Here is a 27806-nt window from a genome sequence, read left to right on the forward strand (position 1 = left end):
CTTGCTCAATGATTGACATGCATATGAGCATTTGCAGGAAGCCTGGATAGAAATGAACAAAGTGGAGCCAGCAATAATAATGAAGGAGTTTAAAGCAAACAATGAGTTGGTTATGTTGTTATATTTAACAAAGGACTGATTGAAATGTACCTTGTCTGAAGGTTTATACACTTCCTTCACTTTTGGGATGTTCCTTGATATCTTAGCTCTACACAATTCTTCAGGTAATTTCAAACACACTTAAATGAGTAGTGAATATAAATCAACTGACAGACTTCACTAAGTGTAGCATCAACTCTCACTGAATAGTGAATGGCACATGCATCCTTTTCCACACCAACAACTGTGGAGTTACATCAGATGCCACATAGAGGCATCAGTGGAAACCACAAGCAATCGTTGCTCTTCACGTAGATCTCTCTCCTGGCCATTGGCAAGAGCACACAGGACATTTTCAATGCAAAATTGGAATATTGACCAATTTGGCACTTACATCCTTTCCCATGTCAGCTCTTCAATTAATACACACTGATAGTTACTGCTACTCATGCTGATAGAGTGAGAGCACATTCATAAGAAATATCCAGTCACTATTGGCTGCTGTCAAAATCAACAAACTTACTTGTTCATGGCAAACATTTTGAACTTTTGTTTCTTACCCTGCAACTGAGTGTCTATAAAATGCCTTTAAACTAATTACATAAATTACAAGATGTATCCAAGAATTTTTATGAAATCAATTATTATCTGGACTAATTATGTACTTAGCTGATAAGCAAAAGAAATATTTCGAGCTTCGGCAGTGTGGAAGTGCCATAGTCACACATTTACATGTTAATAACTATATTATTATTTCAATTTGTATTTGTACAAAACAAAAGCATTGTTTTGTTATGCCACTACATTGTAAACTGATTATTACATTTGAACCCAAATATGATTTGCAAAAGTAGATCCTGCTTCACAGCAATATAATCTGGGATTAACATCTATAAGGTGCAGATTTCTGGGTTAAGCTTGATCTGAAGTCATTTTCTGTGTTAATATAAGTTCAAATGCTTTAACAATCGACCCTTAGAGTTTAACAACTTGACAACACAGGGAAGATCGGATACAGAGCACTATCTAAGATCAATGAGTATGGCGATTTAAGAATCATTCTTGTGTCTGTTGAAGTAATTTAGGAATAACACAGGAAATTTTATCAAAACACTGGACGGGGACTCAAATCCTGTTTCATTAGAATATAACTTTAGTGATGTAATCGCAGAGATAGAGATTCTAGGGCAAAGAGTAGGGAGGGTTTGAGGGCAGGAGCAGGAAGGAGGTGGGAGATGAGAGTGAGGAGGAGACCAGAGTGGTCAGGGGGACAGGAATGGTATGTGGTTCGAGATAATGGAGGGGGGGAGGGGGGGGGGGCGCAAGAGTGAGAAGAGTAAAGGACCAAGAGAAAGGGGTGAGAGCATGGAAAGGAAGGGGATTAGTTGATGCGAAGGAGTGGGAATTGGGTGAGAGAATAGGAGCAAGCTGGCTCATGATAGAAACAAGTCATTGAGCATGCAGGATCCTGAAAGCAGGTCGGTTTTATTCAGCATTCCATTATTCTCCACTCTTTTGGCTACAACATACTATTTTTCAACATAATTTACATTTCATATCATGGCTTTATGCCACCTTACTAGAGGAACCTTTATGCCCACATGTCATCACTCTATTGGTTGATGTCAGAGGAAATGTCTTGCTGCAACAATAATCTCCCAACCATGCATTTACTGCTTCCTGTGGAATGCATCCTTTATTGGGCCAAACAGATGGAAGCTCTTTATGGTCTCCTACAAGGTGGTGAGGACTCAGCAGACCCACATATTTGAGTACCCCACTGGTGTGAGCACTACCAACAAAGACATCCAGTTGTGCAGCAAGGTGTTTGTTTGTGATATGTCTATCACCTCGAATGAGAGTGTCCACACTTTTCAACATTTCAGGATTCATAACTGTATGTGGCCAGTCTGCAGGACACTGTTCCAAAAATGACAACTCCCTATGCTTTGGTTCACTGCCAGGTCTCCATACTCATTCTGCAAGTGCTTATGAAAATCTGTGATGCTCTGGTTTTCTGCCAAAAGAAACTCAATGACACCTCTGTGCTTGGAACACACCACTATTAGAGATGACATTTTGAAGGCTACGTATAGCACTGCCACCTATCAGATCTCTAGGGGCTGAAGCAGGTATTTTCCATGATTTCCCACAGCAAATTCCACATTTTTTCCACTGAAATGGTCCAAGAAAAAAAAGTGTTTTGCATTACTTATTGAACGCCCTCATAAAAGAGAAATATTGTCCTAAGATAGTGTTTGTAATTAATAGCATTAAATTAAGCATGGAAGCAGAATTTACTAGTGAATCCTTGTGTGCACATGATCTCTTTGTTTGCAACTGATTATCAAAATCTGTTTTCATTTAATTTCATTAAAAACAACAGTAATATTTTGATAATATGGGTAATAAAACATACTCTTTTGATGGCTTCATGAATAGGCCGGCTATGATTATTATTTGCAGCATTGATATCTGCACCAGACTCTAAAAGCAGGTGGGCACGGTCTACCAAATCAAGCTGACAAGCTGAAAACAAACAATACAATTACAGTATTACCACTTGCAATGTAATACTACATTCTAGTAGATCTAGTAAATAATTGCAACATTTTAAATAAAGTCAAAGCAAACTATGAATAGTTTGCTTCTCTCTCTCTCTCTCTCTCTCTCTCTCTCTCTCTCTGTGTGTGTGTGTGTGTGTGTGTGTGTGTGTGTGTGTGTGTGTGTGTCTTTCGAACTCACATGCTGCCCCACCAGACAGATTCACAGATTCATCTATTCAGTATAGCTTTCTCACTCTGAAGAAATTCAGAATTGACTCGTAGCAAGTTAGCAAGTTCACTTAGCATCATTTGTCATTAAATCTTAAAACCTATTTGTCATTCAATGGAAAACTAATACAAGTTGCCCTCATTCAGCTCACATTCCTGGTACACTTTTGGTAGCACATCGAACCCACAATGTTACAGTTTATCTTTGTGACATAACAATATACGAGAATGTCTCACATCAGGGGAACTTGAACGTAATTGCAGGTAAAGTAATTTTGTCTGTGAATGGTGCAAGCTATAAGGATAGTCAACTTTTCAAAAACTCACCACACAATTTAAAGTCCATAAAAAATATAAAAATACAAAAATCACAGCAAATGGAGCAGGGAAAAGGGAATAAAAATGTCTTAAAAATTAGACTGACAGGAAGACAAAATGGCTAAACAGGAGTGACTAGAGACATGTATAACTAGGGAAAAGATAGAAACTGCCTACAGGAAAATTAAAGAGGCCTTCGGAGAAAAACAAAATGGCTGTATGAATTTCAAGAGCACAAATGGAAACCCAATAGCAAGCAAACAAGGAAAAGTTGAAAGCTGGAAGGAATATATAGAGGGGCTAAACAAGAGAAATTAACTTGAACGCAATATTATAGAAAGAGGAAAGGAAGTAGATGAATGTGAGATGGGAGATAAGACACTGCAAGAAGAATTTGAGTTTGGTTGGGTTGTTTGGGGGAAGAGACCAGACATCCAGGTAATTGGTCTCATCGGATTAGGGAAGGACAAGGAAGGAAGTCAGTGGTGCCCTTTCAAAGGAGTGATTTAGGGAAATCACAGAAAACCTAAATCAGGATGTCTGGGCGTAGGATTGAACTGTCGTCCTCCCAAATGCGAGTCCAATGTGCTAGCCACTGCACCACCTCGCTCGGTGGAGAATTTGACAGAACACTGAAAGCCCTATGCTGAAACAAGGCCCCTGTAGTAGACAACACACCCTCACAATCACTGATATCCTTGGGATAGCCAGCCATGAGTAAAAACTATTCCACCTGAATTGTAAGATATATGAGACAGGGGAAATATCCTCAGACTTCAAAAAGAACATAATAATTCCATTCAGAATAAAGTAAGGGCTGACAGCTATGAATATTACTGAACTATCAGTTTAATTAGTCATGGTTGCAAGAAAATGACACAAATTATTTGCAGAGAAATGAAGAAACTGGTACAAGACAACCTCAGGGAAGATCATTTTGGGTTCCAGGGAAAAGTTGGAACATGCGAGCCAATATTGACCCTATTACTTATCTCAGAGTACAGGTTATAGGAAATCAAACCTAAGTTAATAGCATTCATAAATTTGGAGAAAACTTTTGACAATGTTGACTGGAATACACTCTTTTAAATTTCTAACAGTAGTAGGGGTAAAACCAGCAACAGCAGACAAAAGCTTCCAGCATAAGGAATTACCCTTATTTGGCCAATGGGCTTGTCAAAGAGAGTGGAGGAGTGGACAGAGGGCAGAGTCTTGCCCTGTGGTGGGAAACTACCCCTAAAGACAGAATAATCAGCAATGATCAATGGTATGAGGATGCAGATGGCAATGGCATTAAAGATACATCATTTATATCCACAGGATATGTGACCTGTAACTGAAAAAAAATTGTGATGAGCTTCCCACTGGCAAAAAAATTCCAGCTCAGTCCACAATTCAGATCTCTGGGAGTGGATTGCCAAAGGAGAAGTGAACATGAGAAAAAGACCACGTAACCAATGCAAGGATAACAATCTTTGAGTTGGAGTGGGGAATGTAAGAAGTATGATTCTCACAGGGAAGTCAGAAAATCTGAAAAGGGAAAAGCGAAGGCTCAACCTAGGTATAGTGGGGTCATTGACGTGAAATGGACAGAACATAACAATTTCTCAGATGAACATAAGAAAATATCAGCAGCAGCAGAAAGTTGTATAAATGGAGTAATAACTTGGTGTGATGAGAAGGGTAGGTGGAAGAGTGAGTTATTTTGAATGATTTAGCAATAGGAATATTCTCATCAGAATTGGCAGCAACAACAACAGTTCAAGCATACATGCTGATGTCAAGAAATGGATGGGATGGGATGAACAGTCTAGTAAGAACACAAAATGAATTGAGTGTAAATTGAAGAAAGATGAAAGTAATGAGGAATAGCACAAATCAGGTTGCTGATAAACTAAACATCATAACTGGGATCCACAAAGTTGATGGACTACAGGAATTCTGCTACCTTAGAAGCAAAATAACACACAACAGACAAAGCAAAGAGAACACAAAAAACAGGTTACCACAGGCAATTAAAGAATTCCTGGGAAAAAAGTGTCTACTGGTATCAAAGACTGGCATCAATCTGAAAAAGAAATTTCTGAAAATTAACATCTGGAGCACAGCATTGTATAGGAGGAGGGAGGGAGGGAGGGAGGGAGGGAGGGAGGGGGGAGGGGTGAACAGGAGAAAAGAATCTAAGAAAATTACCAGATTACCACAGGTGGACTGACAAGATGAAAAATGACGAGCTCCTCCTCAGAATGAACAAGGACAGAAATCTGTGGGAAATATTCACAAGAGACTGTGGCAAGTGTGTGTGTGTGTGTACGTGTGGTGGTGGGGGGTGGAGGGGGTGGAGTGGGGTGGGGGGGGAGGCATGTTTTGACAAAGCCCCACAAGAAGACAGGTCAGAATATACACTCCTGGAAATTGAAATAAGAACACCGTGAATTCATTGTCCCAGGAAGGGGAAACTTTATTGACACATTCCTGGGGTCAGATACATCACATGATCACACTGACAGAACCACAGGCACATAGACACAGGCAACAGAGCATGCACAATGTCGGCACTAGTACAGTGTATATCCACCTTTCGCAGCAATGCAGGCTGCTATTCTCCCATGGAGGCGATCGTAGAGATGCTGGATGTAGTCCTGTGGAACGGCTTACCATGCCATTTCCACCTGGCGCCTCAGTTGGACCAGCGTTCGTGCTGGACGTGCAGACCGCGTGAGACGACGCTTCATCCAGTCCCAAACATGCTCAATGGGGGACAGATCCGGAGATCTTGCTGGCCAGGGTAGTTGACTTACACCTTCTAGAGCACGTTGGGTGGCACGGGATACATGCGGACGTGCATTGTCCTGTTGGAACAGCAAGTTCCCTTGCCGGTCTAGGAATGGTAGAACGATGGGTTCGATGACGGTTTGGATGTACCGTGCACTATTCAGTGTCCCCTCGACGATCACCAGTGGTGTACGGCCAGTGTAGGAGATTGCTCCCCACACCATGATGCCGGGTGTTGGCCCTGTGTGCCTCGGTCGTATGCAGTCCTGATTGTGGCGCTCACCTGCACGGCGCCAAACACGCATACGACCATCATTGGCACCAAGGCAGAAGCGACTCTCATCGCTGAAGACGACACGTCTGCATTCGTCCCTCCATTCACGCCTGTCGCGACACCACTGGAGGCGGGCTGAACGATGTTGGGGCGTGAGCGGAAGACGGCCTAACGGTGTGCGGGACCGTAGCCCAGCTTCATGGAGACGGTTGCGAATGGTCCTCGCCGATACCCCAGGAGCAACAGTGCCCCTAATTTGCTGGGAAGTGGCGGTGCGGTCCCCTACGGCACTGCGTAGGATCCTACGGTCTTGGCGTGCATCCGTGCGTCGCTGCGGTCCGGTCCCAGGTCGACGGGCACGTGCACCTTCCGCCGACCACTGGCGACAACATCGATGTACTGTGGAGACCTCACGCCCCACGTGTTGAGCAATTCGGCGGTACGTCCACCCGGCCTCCCGCATGCCCACTATACGCCCTCGCTCAAAGTCCGTCAACTGCACATACGGTTCACGTCCACGCTGTCGCGGCATGCTACCAGTGTTAAAGACTGCGATGGAGCTCCGTATGCCACGGCAAACTGGCTGACACTGACGGCGACGGTGCACAAATGCTGCGCAGCTAGCGCCATTCGACGGCCAACACCGCGGTTCCTGGTGTGTCCGCTGTGCCGTGCGTGTGATCATTGCTTGTAGAGCCCTCTCGCAGTGTCCGGAGCAAGTATGGTGGGTCTGACACACCGGTGTCAATGTGTTCTTTTTTCCATTTCCAGGAGTGTATGTTAAGACGTCAAGGTATAATTTCCATGATACCAGAGAGAGTGGAATTGATAGGGAAAGCCAGAGATTGGAATGTTTTCAACAAATAAGTAATGATGTTGGACATAAGTACTACTGCGAGATGGAGAAGTTGGCACAGCAGAGAAAGCTATGGTGAGGTGCATCAAACTAGTCAGATAGCTAAGAACCTGAAATTTAAGTGAATGTCATCTGTTAATATTGCATTTGTGCATACTACTATCAGCTAAAATGGAGCAATACACATTGGATCAATGCATACAGATTTTGAACGTGCACTTCAAGTATGATGAATGCTATGTAGAGACCGTTCGAAGACTTGATGTAATTTTTTGTATGCAAACTCTGCCTCTTGTGTCAACAGTATAGAGACTGGTATAAGGAAATTCAAAGATGTAGGATGGTCAGTGAACATCAGATCACCTTGACATATTTGTTCTTATTGGTCAGTAGAGAATGTTGCTCTCATAAGTTAGAACACTGCTATGAGTCAAGTGAAGTCAATTTATTGCCTTTCTCACCAGTTAGTCATTCCAAGAAGTGGTTTGTTTGAATTTTAAGAAAAGGTCTGCATTTGGATCTTTTTACAATCCAACTAACACAAGAGCTGAAGACAATGGGCCATTTGAAGAGTTGAACATTTGCCAATTGGGTATTCAGAAAATAAGATTTCAACAGTCATTTTCATAAGAAAATAATCTTCAGTGTAATGGTACACTTTCAGTTTAATGGAAACATAACCAAACAAAAGTGCCAGATTTCGATGACACAGAATCCACATATTGTTCATGAGAAGTGTCTTTATCCAGAATGAGTCACTGTTTGGTTCAGGTCATGGGCTGATGGAATAATTGGGCCATACTTTCTCGAAGACGAGACTGGAACAGCAGTGACAGTAACTGGTGATCATTATCACCATACGATAACACAGTTCTAATGGCCACAGTTGCGAGAATTGAATGCAGAACAGGTGGTTCCAAAAGGACGGGGCAATCTGTCACACTGCTGTTGCAGCAACAAGATTGCTGAGAGAGAGATTCCCAGCTAGTCTCATCTCTCACAATGGCAATCAGAACTGGCCAGCAAGAGTGTATGATTTGACACTGTGTAACTTGTTTGTGGGGGTATGTCAAATTTTCTGTTTATGAGAACAATCCACGAACCATCCCTCAACTCAAGGCAGAAATTAAATGTGCCATAGGTCATAGATCACAGTGCATCAGCAGTAAACCATGTCAGTATCTTCTGTAAAATTTTCCGGAGGTAAAATAGTCCCCCAATCGGATCTCTGGGTGGGGTCTGCAAAAGATACAGACAACGTGAAGGAAAAGAATCCAAATTTTAACATAGCCACTTGGAATGTGAGAACACTGCTTCAGTGTAGCATGCTAGAAAATGTGAAACTTGAAATGGAACAACTGGAAATCGATATCATAGACATATCGGACATGCGATGGCCCCAACCAGGTGATTTCTGGTCTGGAGAATACAGAGTCATTCACACCAGAACTGACCAAGATAGACCAGAAATGGGAGGAGTTGGAATAATTTTGAGGAAAAACTATGGCTCATGTGTCAAGGGATATGTGCAATATAGCTCTTGAATAATACTAGTCAAACTTGAAACTAACCAAAGGACATTGTGATAATACAAATATACATGCCAACATCCAAAGAAGAAGACACAGTCATTGACGAAATATACAAAGAAATAAGTAATGCGATGAGAAATGTTAAGGGAGATGAAAATCCACAAAGAGAACCATCCTGGCCGTCCCATTGTAGCAGGCTTCAAAGCCCCAACCGAACGTATCTCAGCTCTGGTAGACCTGCACCTCCAACCTATCACCCGCAGACTCCCATCCTACATCAAAGACACAAACCACTTCCTAGAACGCCTCAAATCCATTCCCACTCCTCTCCCACCTGAAACCTTTCTTGTCACCATAGATGCTACATCCCTTTACACAAACATCCCACAACCCATGGTCTCTCTGCCCTTGAGCACTACCTCTCCCAACGCCCACCCGAAGATCTTCCAAAAACCTCGTTCCTTATCACACTTACCAACTTCATCCTCACCCATAATTACTTCACTTTTGAAGGCCAGACCTACAAACAAATCAGGGGAACGGCCATAGGAACCAGGATGGCTCCGTCCTATGCCAACCTCTTTATGGGCCGCATGGAGGAGGCTTTCCTGAAGACCCAACAGCTGCTTCCCCTGGCCTGATATAGGTTTATAGATGACATCTTTGTGGTCTGGACTCATGGTGAAGAAACACTCCTTAATTTCCTCCATAACCTCAACTCCTTTTCAAATCTGAATTTCACCTAGTCCTTCTCCAAAACCCAAGCCACCTTCCTGGATGTTGACCTTCATCTTGTTGAAGCTCACATCCACACCTCTGTCCATATCAAACCCACAAACAAACAACAGTACCTTCACTTTGATAGCTGCCATCCTTTCCACATCAAACGCTCCCTTCCCTACAGCCTAGGTATTCGTGGCAAACGTATCTGTTCCAGTGACGAATCCCTCAACAATTACACCAATAACCTGACCAATGCTTTCCTCTCCCGCAACTATCCCGCAGACCTTGTCCACAAACAGATTTCCCGAGCAATACATTCCTCCCCATCCAACAACAATGTTCCTACCCCCAGACCACACAGAAGCATCCCCCTTGTCACCCAATATTATCCTGGCCTCGAAAACATCAACAAATTACTCCGCCAGGGATATGACTTTCTCAAGTCAACCCCTGAAATGAGATCATCCCTTGACAAAATTCTCCCCACACCACCCAGAGTTGCCTTTCGTCGCCCCCCTAACCTCCGTAACATCCTTGTTAAACCCTACAATATTCCCAGACTACCTTCTCCACCCAGCGGTTCCTACCCCTGTAACCGACCCCACTGCAAAACCTGCCCCATGCATCCCCCCACAACCACCTACTCCAGCCCCGCTACTGGTAAAACATACACAATTCAAGGCAGGGCCACGTGTGAAACTACACATGTCATTTATCAACTGACATGCCTGCACTGCACAGCCTTTTACATCGGCATGACAACAACTAAACTGGCTGAGCGCATGAACGGACACAGACGAACTGTCCGCCTAGGAGATGCCCAATACCCAGTAGCAGAGCATGCCCTCCAGCATAATTCTAGGGACCTAGGAACCTGCTACACCGTATGTGCCATTTGGCTTCTCGCACCCAACACCAGTCCCTCTGAACTGCGGAGATGGGAACTTGCACTCCAACACATCCTTTCATCCCGCCATCCCCCTGGACTGAACCTACGTTAAACAACCTCAATCCCATTTACTCTTCAGTCTTCTCCTCTTTCCCTTTCCTCTTTAGCCATTCACGCATCTTTTCATCCTACATAGTTGTGTTTATCTTTATACTATATACCTCTTTACTTCTGTATGCATCCTCTTTGGTTTGAAGCTGGCACAGTACTTACAGTAGAATATCTTTGGCTTCCCTCTGACAACCATGCCTCCATCCTTGCTACCCTCCCTATTTTCCTTTCCCTGTTGCTTCATAACATGGGTTGTGAGTAACTGAATCTCCTTTCCCTTCTTCCCTTTCTTTCCCCTCTCTCCTCCCCGATGAAGGAACATTTGTTCCGAAAGCTAGGAACGTAAATTTTCGGTTATGTTTTATGTGTATCTATTGGCTGTACTGAGCTGAGGTAAGTACTGGCCAGCCCCTCTATCTCTTTGTTAGTATTTGTTTCACATTCTAGTGAAAGCACGTTTTAGGAACCATACAAAAGATTGCAGGAGCTATCCATCTGCAGACATAGGCAGTGATAATAACCTGGTCATGATGAAACATTCACTCAGATTCAAACGTTTGATGAAGAAGCCAGCAAAACTTAAATGGGAACTAGAAAAACTGAAAACTGAGGGACTGGCAAAGCTCTATGCTCATGAAACAGACAACCTAGCTAAGAATTTTCAACATGGTGGAGTAAATGAAGACTGGGATCACACTAAATCTGGTATATACAAAGCAGAAAAGATAGATGGAAGAACTGAACTCAAAAACAAGAGGAAATGGATTACAGCAGATATTATTGAGCTTATAGAAAACAGAAGATTATACAAAAATACAATTGATGAACAAGGAAAAGCTGAATACAGAAGACTAAGGAATTTAGTTAATAGAGAAGCTAGGAAAGCAAAAGAAAATTTTCTTGAAGAAATGTGCAGAGAAGTGGAAGAAAATATGCAAAACGGAAGAACTGATTTAGCCTACAGAACAGCAAATCAATTTTTTAACAAACGTAAAACAACACTCTTAGGCACAATATAAAATAAAGAGGGGTAAATGCTGTTTGGTGAAGACATGGTGAAGAGATGGAAAGAATACATAGAGGAGTTGTATGCCGAAACACCTCTTTCAGAGGAAGTAATAGGAAGAGAAGAGCAAGGGAGATGACATTCTGCAAGAAGAATTTGACAGAGCTCTAAAAGAACTACAGGACAACAAAGCAACAGGTACTGATGACATCCCTGCAGAACTAATAAAGAATGCTGGCGACAGTATGAAAATGATGCTGCTTATACTTATTAGATCCATATATAACACCAAGAGAAATACCGACAGACTTCCAGAAATGTATCATTGTTCCTATACCAAAGAAGTTAGCAGCTACAAAATGCGAACAGTACCGAACTGTAAGCCTAATATCACATGCATCAAAAATTTTCATAAAAATAGTTCTGAAGAGAATTGAAGAGAAGCTGGAGGATATGCTGAGTGAAGATCAGTTTGGTTTCAGAAGGGGATTGGGAACAAGAGAGGTGATTCTGGCACTGAGACTCGTTATTGAAAAGCAATTACAGAAAAATAAACCAACTTATATTGCCTTTGCAGACATGCAAAAGGCATTTGATAGCGTTATCTGGCAAGAAATGTTCAGAGTGCTGAGGAAAAGTGGAATAAAGTACAAAGACATCTGTGTGATACTCAGTTTCTATAAGAATGAGGCGGCAGTGATTAGGAACTGTCACCATGAACAAGAAGCAAATATTAGAAAAGGGGTAAGACAAGGATGTATTCTCTCTCCTCTTACATTCAATGCTTACATCCAGGAAGCTATAGACCAAGTTTGGGAAACTACTGAGGTGGGGATCAAAATTAATGGGCAGAAGATAGACAAGCTACGTTATGCAGATGATATTGCTACAGTCACAGAGACAAAAGAAGATCTAGAGGAAGTCCTCAGAACAATGGAAAAAATTCCATGCAATCAGTATGGAATGAAATAAACAAGAAAAAGACTAAAGTGATGGTATGCAGTACAGGAGCAGAATGTGAACCTCTGAGAATGAGAATTGGAAGAGAGGAGCTGGAAGTGATAGAGGAATTTACTTACCTGGGAAGCAAAACCACAAGAGATGGTAGAAGCCAGAAAGAAACTACGACCAGAATACAAAAGGCCAAAATTGCATTTAATCAGAGAAGGAACTTACTCACCTGCAACAATATCAGTCTGAAAATAAGGAAACGTATCATGAAAGGTTTCATTTGGAGTGTGGCCCTATATGGATGTGAAACTTGGACAATTGGAAGAGAAGAGAGAAGATGGCTAGAGGTCCTGGAGATGTGTTTCATTATTAAATTAAAAATTTTGTTCTTTATGGGACACACTAGGACTAAGTCAAATCCAGTAACATCCCGTACACTGTACTACATATGATCAACAAGCTAATTACATATATTACAGGTTCAAACTACAGTTTGTATCTCTGCTAATTTTCTTGTTCAGCTGCGATAACAGCCTAATTTTCAGAATTAACTGATCTTTTTCAATAACTGTGAAGTAACGGTGGAAATAATTTTTCAAGCAAGTTGTACCACAGCATACTATCTGAAAATTTCTTTGCACTGATTCCTGTTCCTCAAGAATCTGTGAATCTACATGTATAATACATTTTTCACTGAAATGATTTGTAAAAGGAAACCATTACACAATGACTGTATTTAAATAACTATTAACACCTAGAAAATTTAATGAATAATAATTATGAAAGAAACAATTAAAATGATTTATCGGTGTAGTTAGTTTGGTTTAAATGCTTTGGTCAACAATGATTTTTGGCAAAAGATAGTGGTTATGTGTGTTTTAACTGCTACAGGAAGCTAGATTTCTGTGCCACTATGCTTTGTTATCTGTTTCAAGTTATATACGATGCTATACAAACTTTCCTGCAAGTAAAGAAAGACTTAAATGATTATTACAATAATATGGTGATGTGGCTCTCAAAGGGAAAACAAAAGGTAACTGAAATGATGTGTGTCATGTTCCAAAGAACAAAAATGTTGTGATTGTATATAAGAACAAAGTAAAGACTGATTGTAAGTTAGTTATCAAAATTACAAACAAAAGTTATGGAATAATTTATGGCACACCAGCAGCAGCTGATGCCTTTATAACAGACTGGTACATACACTTTGATAGATCAGCACATAATCAAAGCAAACATGTTAATTAAATTTGATAATTCCAACACCCAGAAGGAAACATCACCAACTTGATCATATATTTTAAAGACAAAAAAGCACACATGCAAGATATCAGCCCAGCTACTGATCCCACAGGGAAATTTGGGCCATAATTCCGACAGTATACAGTTATAACCTTCTGAAAGTACAGCTTTTAAACATATGAGCACACTGGTTATCACTCACCCTGCCCTACTGCAGCCTTTTAATGCCCAAATGCAAAATATTGAACAGTGCAGTGAGTAAGAGGGTTGTGAAATGCTGTTTTGACATTGTTAACATGCTTTGCAGTTACACAGTTCCGTACCTGTAGCTGGTGCCAGAGATCTCTTTGCCTTCAACATTTGCAGTTCAGAGATACAGAGTAAAAAGCCACCAACCTATAAGCTAAACTGTCTGCAGCCACCGATGAAATTGAGCATTATCAGCGAAGGAACAGCTTGCGCTTGTTCGGGGTAGCTGAAAATGATCGTGAAAACACCAACAACCTGGTCATTAGCCTCGTGCGTGAGAAACTTGGCGTGCATGTCGACGTGGCCAATATTGACAGAAGCCACCATGTTGGGCGCAGGATACCAGGTGCCATGAAACCCAGGCCCATAATAATTAAATTTGTGTCCTACCAGAAAAGAGCTGAAGTGTTTACTCAGAAAAGAAAACTCGCCAAGAGTGGGATTACCCTGAGGGAAGATCTGACACGTGAAAGACTAAAAGTTTTGAACACTGCGATCACACAGTTTGGCCTTCAAAATGTATGGACCCAGGATGGCAGGATTGTAGTCAAGATGGAAGGAGGGAGGAAAACGTTGACGAACATGTTCGAACTGAAAGACTGAGCGAAATCTCGTGAAATACAGTCTCATATTGTACTCTGTCTAATAAAAGTTAATCTTTATTATTTTGTTTCATTTCTTAAGGTAAATATTGCTTCGCTATTTCTCTAAGTACCATAAGTACTCTGTATAAAATAAGTCAATTGTTTTGCATAAATACTGCTTCTTTATTTCTCTATCATAAGTGCTCATGTACATTCATATTGTTAGTCAAATGGGAATTAACATTTTCCATTAACAGGAATCTCCTTAAATCCACCTTTCTATATCTATTATTTTCATCCTCGTCACTACCACTACTACTACTATTTTCTTTCTTGTAACCACTACTGCCACTTTCCATCTTTCTTTTCGCTCCCTTCTCCGATACTTTCAGCCTGTTTTTCAACTTTAGCCCACAGACGCTTGAATCAGCCACGACCTTGGGTACACCTGCAAATATGTCTTCCCCCATGAATTCCAGCTTTTGTCCCTCTTCCAGCCAGCAGGTAAATGGAGCGCGCTCGGTCCTACAGGCGCCCACAATGGGACGGACCGGTTCCAGCGGCAGGCTCTTTGTGGCCCAAGTGAACGCGCAGTCACTAACTGCTCACTTTGCCAAGTTCTATGACCTGTTCTGCCAGTCGCTGTTCCATATTATCCTCGTCTCTGAATCTTGGTTTAAACCAAACGTTTCTTCCAATGCTATCCGAATCACTGGTTACTCTCTCCTAAGAGCAGATCGTGAAACTCGACATGGGGGTGGTGTGGGTGCCTATGTTCACTCTGATCTGAAACCTATTATACTATGCATATCGGATGCAAAGGGCGAAGGAGAAGCAGAGTTCTTGTTTTTTGAAATAAATACATCAAATCAGAAACTGCTAATTGGAGTAATCTATAAACCGCCAAAGGTCGGTGCCATGTCCTCCTTTCAGTCTGCCCTGTCCTCGCTCGTGTCACAGTATGAACACATAATCGTTATGGGCGACACAAACATCGACTTACAGTTAAAATCTCCCTCTGCAGAAAAACTAAGGAGACTGTTCCACTCCAATGGTATGAGTATAACACCGCTGGACCCAACCCATCACATGCCACACAGCCATACACTCATAGATATAATAGCAACAAAGCGACCAGATAAAATAATTCGCACCAATCAGACATCAGCTCTGGGACTCTCTGCTCATGATGTAATATTCTTAAATTACTCAATGCATACTACCAACAAAAAATCTCACCTAGTAACCTACAGAAACCTAAAAAATGTTAACCATGACGCTCTTCAAAAGGATTGCTCAGACATCCCTTGCATGATATAAGCAATGAATCGAATTTAGACAGAAAAATTCGAGAATTATGTCTCAAAATTATTGCACTGTATGACAAATATGCTCCTCAATGTACTGTCAAGGTAAAGAGAGCTCCCGCTCCGTGTCTCACCACTGAATTACGCCAGTTAATGAATAAACGTGATGCTGCACATTCGGCCTTCAAGCGTAACCCAACTCCCGAGGCGTATGAAGCTTACAGCAAACTCCGAAACAGAACCAAGCAAAGCGTGAGGAATGCCAAAAGACATGCCCACTCTGTCGTATGGGGCATATCGAAACCTGCTGCACTGTGGAAAAAGCTGCGCAGTTTCGGTATAGGGAAGCGAAGATCTGATGCTGTTTATCAAGCGTCTCCAGAAGAATTAAACGATTTCTTATCAACAGCTGTAAACTGTCACACAGCGACAAATTACCAGCCCCAAGATAACAATCTCTCGAGAGACAAGTTTTTCCTAAAACATGTCACTACAGGCACAGTACACAAGGCAATTACGAGAATCTCTTCCGAGGCAGTAGGAAATGATGGAGTGAGCATTAGCATGATTAAAAACGTTGTAGACACCATTATTCCAGTTATCACAGACATCTTCAACCTGTCTCTTGTCAGTAGTACATATCCTACTGAGTGGAAACAAAGTTTAATTCATCTTATACCCAAGACTGACAACCCAAAGTCGCCAGGTGACTACAGGCTGATCAAGCATACTACCTGCAATATCTAAAGACTTAGAATACATCATCCATGAACAGCTGACGGACTACCTCAAAACTCATAAAATCCATGATAAATATCAGTCAGGCTTCCAAAAGCACCATAGTACAGCAACTGCATTAATCAAAGCAACTGATGACATTAAACATGCTATGGACAGATGTGAAGCTACCATCCTAACACTGATTGACTTTAGCAAGGCCTTTGATACAGTTGACTTTGATATATTGCTAATTAAAATGAAACAGCTGAATTTCTCAAACAGCGCAATACACTGGTTCGACAGCTACCTCAAAAACAGAAGTCAACAAGTCATTTGTGGGTCAGAGAAGTCATCATGGAAAAAGTTCGCTCTGGAGTTCCCCAAGGCTCTGTCCTTGGTCCATTACTCTTCTCACTGTACATTAATGATATTTCTTCAGTGATTCACTCCTGCAACTACCATCTATATGCCGACGACATCCAACTGTATATAAGTGCAAGCCCCAAGAACATTGCTGACGCAGTAGCGAGTATGAATGCAGATCTTTGCTTTGTTTCTTGATGGGCACAGAACCTAGGTCTGAAATCCCAGGTCATTCTTATATCTCATCCAAAGTTAATTAGCCGATACTTTCGTGAAACAGTCCCTCAAATACTCCTTAATGGCACCCAACTATCATACCAAAAAACAGTAAAAGACCTTGGAATAATCTGCGATGAACACCTAAACTGGGAAGAACAAACAGTCACAGCTTGCCGGAAATCGCTCTCCTCCCAACATGCAATCCCAAAATTTAGAAAAATATTTCCAACCCATGTTAAACAAAAATTAGTCCAAACATTAGTCTTGCCCAATCTTTACTACTGTGACGTAGTTCAACACGGCACAAATAGTGAAAATTCGAGAGGCCTCGAGCTAGTGATGAATGGTTGTGTTAGATACGTGTGCAATATAAAGTTGTATGATCATATCAGTCCTTCATACTCCCAGCTAGGTTGGATACGCCCACATAAGGTATGCGATCTCCACACAATGTGCTTACTTCATCCATTTCTTAGTCGCTGGTGCCCCCAATACTTATCTTCTCACATTAAACACCTATCATCATTCCACAACCGCAATACCAGATCGGATACGTCTAGAATCTTGGTTGAACCTTTACATAGCACAAAATCTTTCTCTGTGTCATTCTCCATCTCAGCCATACGACTATGAAACACGCTCCCCTGTGATCTGCGTCTTATTCAGAACCACTCAACATTCAAGAGGGAACTCAAAACTTACATATTGGGGACGGTATAGACACCATTGTTGTGCCCCTCTCATCTCTTTCTTCCTCCTCTCCATCATAGCTTCAAATTTTATCATTCTATTTCTCTTCCTCTAACCTAGCTACCTCCTCTATATCTCTTTCACCCCATTCTATCGTCTTATGTCTCTGCTTGATGTGAATAACTCACAAGCTGCAAGAACATAACGATAAAATTCCCAACTAGCAATAGGACTGACATTCATAAAAGAAAAATATGTTTACTTTCATATACAAAGTCATTACTATTATTATTATTATTATTATTATTATTATTATTATTATTGATTGTTATAAATATTTTTTTATTGTTCTAATTATCCTTGTACTACTGTTATAACCTCTATTTTTTACTTTAACATGAATACTGTATAACACATGGTATGTCCATAATGTTCTGTACAAACTGAAATTCGTTCAATCTCAGTATGCCTGGTTAGGTATAAGAGAGGGCCTGAAGGCCCTAATCTTGCCAGGTAAATTAAATGCTTAAATAAATAAATAAATAACACAAATGAGTGGGTCACTGATAATGTGACCAGACGTCCCATATTAGGCAGGACTAAAAGTCTTGTTTTTCATCAATCAGATGAAATATTTTACATTACCAACAGCCAACAAAGCAAAGTGCTGTATATATTATGGGTCTGCAGTACACCATATAATGGAGACAAAGTGTCACAGACAGGAAAAACGAGACTGCTAAAACTGTAAGTTTTAGCCAAAAGGCCTTCTTCTGAAGTAGACATCACACACACACACACACACACACACACACTAACAAAGGTTGAGCCAAGGGGCCTGTGGGAACATAGGATATATTGAAGGGAGAATAACCACCTGTGCAATTCAGAAAAAATGATGATTCCAATGCCACAGGCTGCGAGGCAGTCACTGAAGTGAAATACATTGTGCTGGGTAGCGTGCTCAACAACTGGGTGGTCCAGCTGTTTCTTGGTCACAGTTTGGTAGTGACCATTCATGTGGAGAGACAGTTTGTTGGTTGTCATGCCCACATAGAATGCAGCACAGTGGTTGTCGCATAGCTTACATGATGCTTGTGATGGGGCTGTAGTAAGTAGTGGTGGTGGGAAGATATATGAAGGGAGGATATATGAAGGCCTTTTGATCAAAAGCTTATTTGTTTAGCAGTCTTTTTGTTGAACTTGTTTGTGACTCAACATCTCCACTATATGGTGAGTGATAATTATCCTTTTCAAATATTGCCATTATTCCATCCTGGCTTTCCCATTGTTTGGATCTACAATACATATACATCCGAAACCATTAGGAGACTGCCTGCGAAAGCACAGTTGCAGACCACTGAAATGTGCCAGTCTGCACTATCATCTAAAATGTATAATCACTTGTGTTTGATTTGAATCCTGACAACAGTAATAAAAACTGTAAATGCATATGCTTAAGCGAGAGGTTTTTTTAAAAAAAAAAAAAAAATAAATAAATAACACACACAACCCTTATAGTTGTGACTTTGGTAGTAGATTTGTGAAATAATAAAACACAGTGAACTTTAGCTAATCTGCTAGTGCCAGAAAGTAAGTATGTTTTTAATAATGAGCAACAAAAGGAATACCCATATACAAAAAATCTATTTTTACTTTCAGTATACACCATGGGATAGGTGTGGGTGTGGGGGTGAAGGGGATAAGTGGGGGAGGTGATATCTACATATCAAAAGAGAGAAACATAAAATAATGGTGTGTGCAAGTGCTCTTTTTAGCACTGCATTGACTATACTTTTTTAAGTGAAATTTTTGGTGATAAAGTTATGAAATTAGCAACTGTTGAAGGAGTATTTGCTTACCATACTGTCCACCACAACTAGTCTTTCAGATCAATGGACTGTACAGCTAAACTAGTCCACTGTACTTTTGAACCAAAATATACTTGCAGCCATGGCAAAACTGAGGCAATTACATTAAATATTTTAGCCCCATTTGCCATTTCTCAACTAGAACATGATCTGGAGAGATCTAATTATTTATTTCCATAATGACAGATGCATCAAACTATAAGCACATAAAAATATTTTCATTGCTTGTTAAATACATTAATTCTACTGAGGGGATTAAAGTTAAAATATTAGATGTGAAATCTTTGCCTGAAGGAATTTCAGAAATCATTGCTCCATTTTTGAGCGAGTGTTTGAAAAATAATAACTTAAAATAAAAAAATTGCTGTATTACAAACTGCAATTCTGAAGGTTTATCCAGAAAGGGTGTCAACAACATCTTCACAAAACTAAAAGGAAATTTAGGTCATAACTTACTTGAGGTTCGTTGCTCTGCTCATATAGCCCCACAGTACTATCCAGATGGTTGATGATGTCCTTCCCATTGATATCAAAGACACTGTTCATCAAATACACTCTTATTTCTATGTGTATGCTGTATGGGTTAAAAATCTTAAAAATAAAAAATAAAAAAATAAAACAAGTATTGGGCTATGGTAAAACAAGGTGGCTTGCTTTACTCTCTGCAGTCAAACATCCTCTGACAACATTTATTTCTCTGAAACTACATTTTGTAACTCAAAATAAAAGGTACATTTGTTATCAAATCTGTTGTGGGTTGGCAGGAGAGCCAATACTGTGTTACTAGAGGAAGCCGAAAGGCACGCGTTTTAGCTCACGCAGGCTGGCGTGAGGTATTATTCACAATATCAATAGTAATTGATAATGGCGCCTTGCTAGGTCGTAGCAAATGACGTAGCTGAAGGCTATGCTAACTATCGTCTTGGCAAATGAGAGCGTATTTTGTCAGTGAACCATCACTAGCAAAGTCGGTTGTACAGCTGGGGCGAGTGCTAGGAAGTCTCACTAGACCTGCCATGTGGCGGCGCTTGGTCTGCAATCTCTGATAGTGACGACACGCGGGTCCGACGTACACTAACGGACCACGGCAGATTTAAAGGCTACCACCTAGCAAGTGTGGTGTCAGGCGGTGACACCACATTCCTCCCCCGCAAATCGGCGCACAGTTGTGGCATAAGGCTTCCGCCCGCCGTGGGGAGGACCCCATGTTGACGTATGCGACGAGGTGGGGAGCCTAACAGGCGAGGCTGTGCCACCCGCACCCTGCCATTCGGACTGCGGGGAGCTAGGAAACGTCTGAAAACCTGCTCCAGAGTGCATGCCAACATGCGGTGTATGCGCCCGCAGAGAGACAGGAGGGGCCGAAGGGTCGACCTCCATCGGGCCGGGGCACCCGACGGGCGAAGACGATATACGGTCCGGAGCGGGCAAGAGTTCCATGTTGGAGGACAACTGGTCACGGGAAGCAATCGGCGGCGTGTGATCCAGGAAGGCGCCCGGCGGTTGCAGCGACGCGTCCACTGCGGGCGTCGCCGGCAGAAGAACAGGCGGCGGTGGCGGTGGCAGTGGCGCATCACCATGGGGCAAAATGGAAGGCAGCGTCGGTAATACCTGGGGCTGAGGCAAGCCAGTAGATGGGTCCCCAGGGCGCTGACCGGACGGCACCGTCGCTGAAAGCAGACGGGAAGTGGCAGATCCCATGCGACGACAGAGGCGCAGCTGGTTGAGATGCCGGCGCACCTCACCAGATGCCCCCAAAACCAGATACATAGCGCGACCGAGGCAGCGAAGAATGCGCCCTTCGAGCCAACGCCATGAACCTTGATAGTGATGATAGTAGACAACGTCGCCTCGAGCAAAAGCAGGTGTCTGCCGCTGCACAGGAACCTGATGCGGCGGATGTAGCAAAGACATCAAAGTTCGATGAGGGCGACCGTGGAGCAACTCAGCTGGCGAGCGACCATCTCAGGGCTGAGAGCGATACGAGGACATAAAGAGCAATAATGTGTCCTCCCGAGAATGTGACTCTTTCAACTTCAACATCTGTGACTTGAAAGTCCGGACCAATCGTTCAGCGGCACCGTTTGACTGTGGTGAAAACAGCGCGGCCGTCAGATGTTGAATACCATTGGCCTTGCAGAATGACTGAAATTCTGCGGACATGAATTGTGGGCCATTGTTGGAAACAATAGTCTGTGGAAGACCTCCAATGCAAAAGATAGCAGATAACGCTTGGATGGTGGCAGATGACGTCGTGGAAGACATCCGGACAACAAAAGGAAAATTACTGAACGAATCTACCACAACCAACCATCGAGCATTCCAGAATGGACCAGCAAAATCGATGTGTAAGCGTTGCCAAGGGGAAGTGGCTTTTGGCCATGCAAAGAATTTCCGTGGTGGTGCTGATTGTTGTTCGGCACACACCAAGGAAGAAGAGCACATATTCGTAATCGCGGCATCGATTCCGAACCAAGTACGGTGCTGACAAGCAAATTGTTTCGTTCTCACTATACCCCAATGTCCTTGGTGGAGAAGCTGTAAGACAGAGGACTGTAATGAACATGGGACCACGACCCTGGACTGATCATTATCAGAACGCAACAGCAAAACACCACGTCGAACAAAAAGTCTCTCCTTGTGAGCAAAATATCGGCGAACCAACGGGTCCCCGATCCGTGACTTTGGCAAGGGCCACTGCGTAGCAACAAAACGCAGAAGAGTAGCAAGGACAGGGTCGGCAGCTGTGGCTGTAGCTACACGACGAAAATCAATCGGAAACGATTCGACCACGTCATTGGTTTCCGAATCAATGAACATGCAAGCAAGTTCGGAGGAATCGAATGCTCAATCCTCAGCAACAGGCAAACGGGACAACGCATCGGCATTTCCATGCTTAGCAGTGGACTGATACAAGATATCGTAGCGGTACTGCGAGAGGAAAATAGACCAGCGAATGAATTTCTGCGCTGAACATGGAGGTACAGGCTTGGTCGGATGAAAAAGCAATGTCAAAGGTTTGTGGTCTGTGAGGATGGTAAAGTGACAACCATACAAGAAATCATGAAACTTTGTAGCACCAAATACGAGAGCCAATGCTTCTTTCTCGATCTGTGAATAATTTCTTTGCGCAGACGAGAGCAATTTGGACGCAAAGGCAATAGGGCGATCGTGCGATCCATCTTTGTGTGCAAGCACAGCACCGATCCCGAAATCCGATGCATCCACCATCAACAAAAGGGGCTTCCGGGGATCGAATGGCATAAGGCAAGTATTGGAAAGCAACGCCGATTTCAACTGGCGAAAGGCGCGTTCGCATGCCGTCGTCCAGACGAACGGAACACCTTTACGGCATAAGCGATGAAGCAGAGCTGAAATGGAAGAGGCATGTGGAACATATCTGTGATAATAGTTAATTTTTCCCAGCACACTCTGTAGCTGCTTCAAATGCTGCGGTGAAGGCAAGTCTTGTATGGCACGGAGGTGTTCGGGACTGGGATGTATGCCTTGGGGAATTAAGTACATGTCCCAGGTAGGGTAAGTTACAAGCAATAAAACACACATTTGTCCTTCCGCAAGCGAAGACCATTTTGTCGCAAGAGCTGAAATAATGTTCTGAGATTGGTCAAATGTTCTTCTTCCGTCTTTCCGGAGATCACAATATCGTCCAGATAATTTGCTGCAGTAGGGACTGATGCACAAACAGTTTGTAGATATTGCTGAGACAATGCAGGGGTGGATGCACACCCGAATGGCAGTCGTTTGAATCGATACAAACCAAGATGTGTGTTAACCACCAAAACGCGCTGGGATTCTTCGTCCACCGGTATTTGCAAGTACGCATCTGCTAGGTCCAACTTCGAAAAATATTTACCCAGGCACAGTTTGTCAAAAAGATCTTCCAGTCGGGGTAAAGGACAAGTTGCAGTCACTAGTTGTGGATTCACTGTTGCCTTGAAGTCCACACAAATCTCAATTTTCCAGAAGGTTTTTGCAAAATTACTAAGGGTGATGCCCAGAGAGAAGCCTGCACACATTCAATTACACCTTGTGATTCCAAATCGTGTAATGTTTTTGTGACCTCATCATGCAATGCATGGGGAACATTGCGCGCCCTGAAAAATTTTGGTTGCGCGTTTACTTTCAGTTCCAAATGTGCTTTATAGTTCTTGTGCAACCGAGGCCCGGTGCAAAAATGTCTGCAAATTCTTCACATAGACGAGAAACACTGTCTGAAGGCACAGTCTGGTTCACTGATAGGACCTGATTTACCATAGACAAGTTAAACAACTGAAATAAATCGAAACCAAACAAGTTCACTGCAGAAGAAGAACGAAGGACATAAAATGACACAAGTTTTGTTTGTCCTTTGTATGTTGCAAGAAGGCTGCACTGTCCTAACACAGGGATCGCTTGACCTGAATAGCTACTTAACTTAACATTTGCGGCACGCAACGGAGGTGTGCCCAGCAGTTTGTAAGTGTCTTGATTGATCAGTGAAACTGCAGCCCCGGTATCGAGCTGGAATGGTATCACTTTGCCGTTAATGTCCAAGTCCACAAAAAGTTTATTGCCCTGCTGATGACAAGAGCGACTGTCTCATGCAACATGAACTGACACTGGCACAAAATCACTTGCGACTTGACGGCAGTTCCGGCGACGTTGACGCACTCTATTTGTGGGACGAACACAGTCACTGTTAGCGAGAGTGGCACTGGGCGGAGTGGAATGGACTATATGAATTTCCATGGGCGAAGTTTCGCGAGCCTGAGTATCCTTGGTTCGATTCCGATTCCGGCACGAAGCAAAGGGCCTGGAATGATTTTGAGTTTCCGATCTGAGCTTTTTCTGGCAAACACTTTGAACATGTCCTTTTTTATTACAGTAAAAGCAAATAGCTTGGCGTGACGGGCAATTCTCACGCGAATATCTAGTAGCACACCGCGGGCATGATTTTAGCACTGCATTTGCTTGCCGGCACGATACACGTGGCTGAGAGCCTGGCAGCAGCGGCATGGCCAGGTACGAGGGCTGTTTACCGTTCCGTGCAGCTTGCCCGGTGGGCCAGTCAACCTGACACACAGGTGGCGAAGTTTCAAATGATTCCTGAGCAAAGTCAAGTGTGTCCTGCCGATCCAATATGTCCATCACTTGTTGAAGGGAGGGATTGACTAGTTTCAAAATCTGTTCCCTTATACGAACATCAGAAACGTTCTGTGCAATTGCTTCACGTACCATAGTATCTGAATAAGGGAGTTCACACTGACACTCAAAAGCACAATCCCTAGTAAGGCCTTGCAAGGTTGCAACCCACTCCCCATTAGTCTGACCTGCTGTACGTTTTGTACGAAAGAAGGTATACCGTTTGGCAACTACATTGACTGAGTCTTTGAAATATGCATCTAATGCAGACAAAATTTCGTCGTAGGACAGAGTCGCTACGTCGCGTCGGGGAAATAATTTGACTATCACACGGTACGTGTGCACCCCTACTGAGGACAACAAAAAAGGCTGCCACTCGTTACCTTGAATTTTGTAGGTGGCAAGATGGAATCCAAATTGGTCTGACCACTCCGTCCAGCTTTCCAGTGCAGCATCAAAAGGACGAAAAGTTGGCGCAACTGCGTATTGTGGCTGCGTTAGCGATGGAGCGGTGGCTGCCGCGTCGTTTTGCATTGCACGTTGACCCTGGACGAGCTGTCCAAGGGCATCCAGTAATGCCTGCATCTGCTCATTCTGTAAGCGATAAAATTTGGACAGTACATCTGGAGATGGTGGCGAAGCCATTACACAAGTAAATCAGGGCAGTATAGTTAAGAACGCAGTGTTGCCTCGTCGCCAATGTTGTGGGTTGGCAGGAGAGCCAACACCATGTTACTAGAGGAAGCCGAAAGGCACGCGTTTTAGCTCACGCAGGCTGGCGTGAGGTATTATTCACAATATCAATAGTAATTGATAATGGCGCCTTGCTAGGTCGCAGCAAATGACATAGCTGAAGGCTATGCTAACTATCGTCTCGGCAAATGAGAGCGTATTTTGTCAGTGAACCATCGCTAGCAAAGTTGGTTGTACAACTGAGGCGAGTGCTAGGAAGTCTCTCTAGACCTGCCGTGTGGCGGCGCTCGGTCTGCAATTACTGATAGTGGCGACACGCAGGTCCGACGTATACTAATGGACCGTGGCCGATTTAAAGGCTACCAGATAGCAAGTGTGGTGTCTGGCGGTGACACCACAAAATCATTCTCTGGAAATCCTTTATCAGAAGACTGTACTTTTTTCACAATCAAGCACCAACTTTTCACACTGCAGTTCAAACAGTAGAGGGTCAAACAATAACAGTTTTTGAAGTAAGTACTGTGTTTAATGTTTTAAAAGCTAATTTAGTTACCAAGTGTGAAGAATGTTTCATAACATTAGCTGTCAGATCAATTCGTGGTAAATCAGAAAATGAGCTTATCATCAGAGACCCCAAAATTTAAACACTATGTCCACACATTTTATCACACTGGAACTGAATGTTTAAACAAGTGGTCTGAATCCGGTGAAAGTTCACAGGACTACAGTCTGACAACACTTACGGCAGGAGCACCACAATGCAAGGATACACAAAAGACTGAAGGTTTCATTCATGAAATGGCTCTTTCAACTATAATAGTAGGCGATACTGGCCTGTATAAAGAGTATGTATATATCATCACCATCACTATCACCATCTTCATCATCTTATATGGAGAGGTAATCTTTCTCCGCTTATTCTTTCAAGACATTCATTTCAGTTTCTTCTATTTTCTTGTATTTTATTTTTATTTTCTTTTTTGTTATTGAAGATATTAAATATACTCAGTTCTTCACTAATTCATGAATTTCTAAATCTGTCATCTCTTGTACATTCCTTTACTGCTCTATAAAACTCATCTCCATTCTTTGTATATAACTTTCTTGGTGTTTAGTTAGAACCCATGATTCATTTCCGTAAACAAAAATTGGAACTGTCACTGTCTTATAAAATTTCAGTTTTGTCCTTTCCTCGCTTTATTTTTTAAACATCTGTTTAATGTTTCACATACATTCCCAAACTTAGCTAATTTCTTCTCTACATCTTCATTGTACTCATATGCGACATCAAAACCTAAATAATTAAAATGCTTGACCTGTTCTATTGTTGCTTATAATATATACATATATTATCACCAAAGATATTAGAAAAATGGAGACTGAAAAAAATAATCTAGTGACTGTTGGGTAGAAATTATTTCACACTGTACTATGAACAATGTGCCTTATACCTGTTTCCCTAAAAATATTAGAATTTATTTTTTATTTACTGGAACTAACACCCCCACTGAATGAGTGTTTTCTGATATGAATGGTTTATGGACAAATGACAAGGATGCTCTTTCAGTACAGAGTTTGAAAACTATGCTAATTAATAAGGTGAGCTTTACTCACACTTCTGTAAATTTTTACAAAATGTTGTGTGGTAAATTGGACTAACTGAAGATGAACCATTCATCAGAAAAATATCAATGAGGACTGATTTGGTTGGAGTGAATTAAGAGCTACTATAACCACATTATTTCTTTTTATATTTATTTATTTATTCATTTACTTATTTATTTACATATTATTAGCTTCAGAGCTTCATATTAATGATGAAACAATTCCATGCATTCTCTTTTGCCCCTTGTTTCACTGAGAAAAATTTACAATGTTCCACTTTCATCTTTAAAAAAATAAAGCTCACCTTAGTCATTAAAGAAGTAGCATAGATTAATTATTAACATCGCTGTTGTGTGTTAACACTGTTTAGCTGAAGTACACTTGCAGGTGATGTGCTATTCTCCAATGTGAATGGCACGATCAAATTGTATATCGAAAATTCTTCAACTACATTTTATAATAATTCTTCAGTTGCTTAGGATTATTCATTTTGATTTTTTGGGTGTGTGTGTATATATAGCTGCAGATTATCAATATGAGAATACTGTCAAAATAATGTTGAACGTATATGTGCATGAAGTTGACATATTTCGTACTCATATTACTTACCTATTTCTCGCATAGAAAAACAAGTGTCCCTGAATGAGATTTGAAAACACATTGGACAGATGAGTTCACCTCTGCCCTCCTATTCCCTCTCCATTAAAATTGTGTGAATGGGCAGACTCTAGATAGCATTCCACTGTACAATACTTCATGCTTGAGCATTAGGCAAAGTGAGTGACAAACAACTAGTGCACATGAAAGTTTAAA

At 42.0% G+C, this 27806-nt stretch overlaps 1 protein-coding gene across 5 annotated transcripts in view; it reads right to left on the reverse strand.

Annotated features, from left to right (window-relative positions):
* The window catches only part of LOC124717268 (ankyrin repeat and protein kinase domain-containing protein 1-like), a 223494-nt gene that overhangs the window by 138341 nt on the left and 57347 nt on the right, over positions 1-27806 (reverse strand). For all 5 annotated transcript variants that reach the window (XM_047244077.1, XM_047244080.1, XM_047244076.1 and 2 more), the window contains one exon: positions 2519-2628. In XM_047244077.1, coding sequence (XP_047100033.1) covers positions 2519-2628 — 110 coding nt within the window. The remainder of the gene's footprint in view (positions 1-2518; positions 2629-27806) is intronic.

This window comes from Schistocerca piceifrons, chromosome 9 (genome assembly GCF_021461385.2).
Source record: "Schistocerca piceifrons isolate TAMUIC-IGC-003096 chromosome 9, iqSchPice1.1, whole genome shotgun sequence".
In the NCBI taxonomy this organism is placed as follows: Eukaryota; Metazoa; Arthropoda; class Insecta; order Orthoptera; family Acrididae; genus Schistocerca; species Schistocerca piceifrons.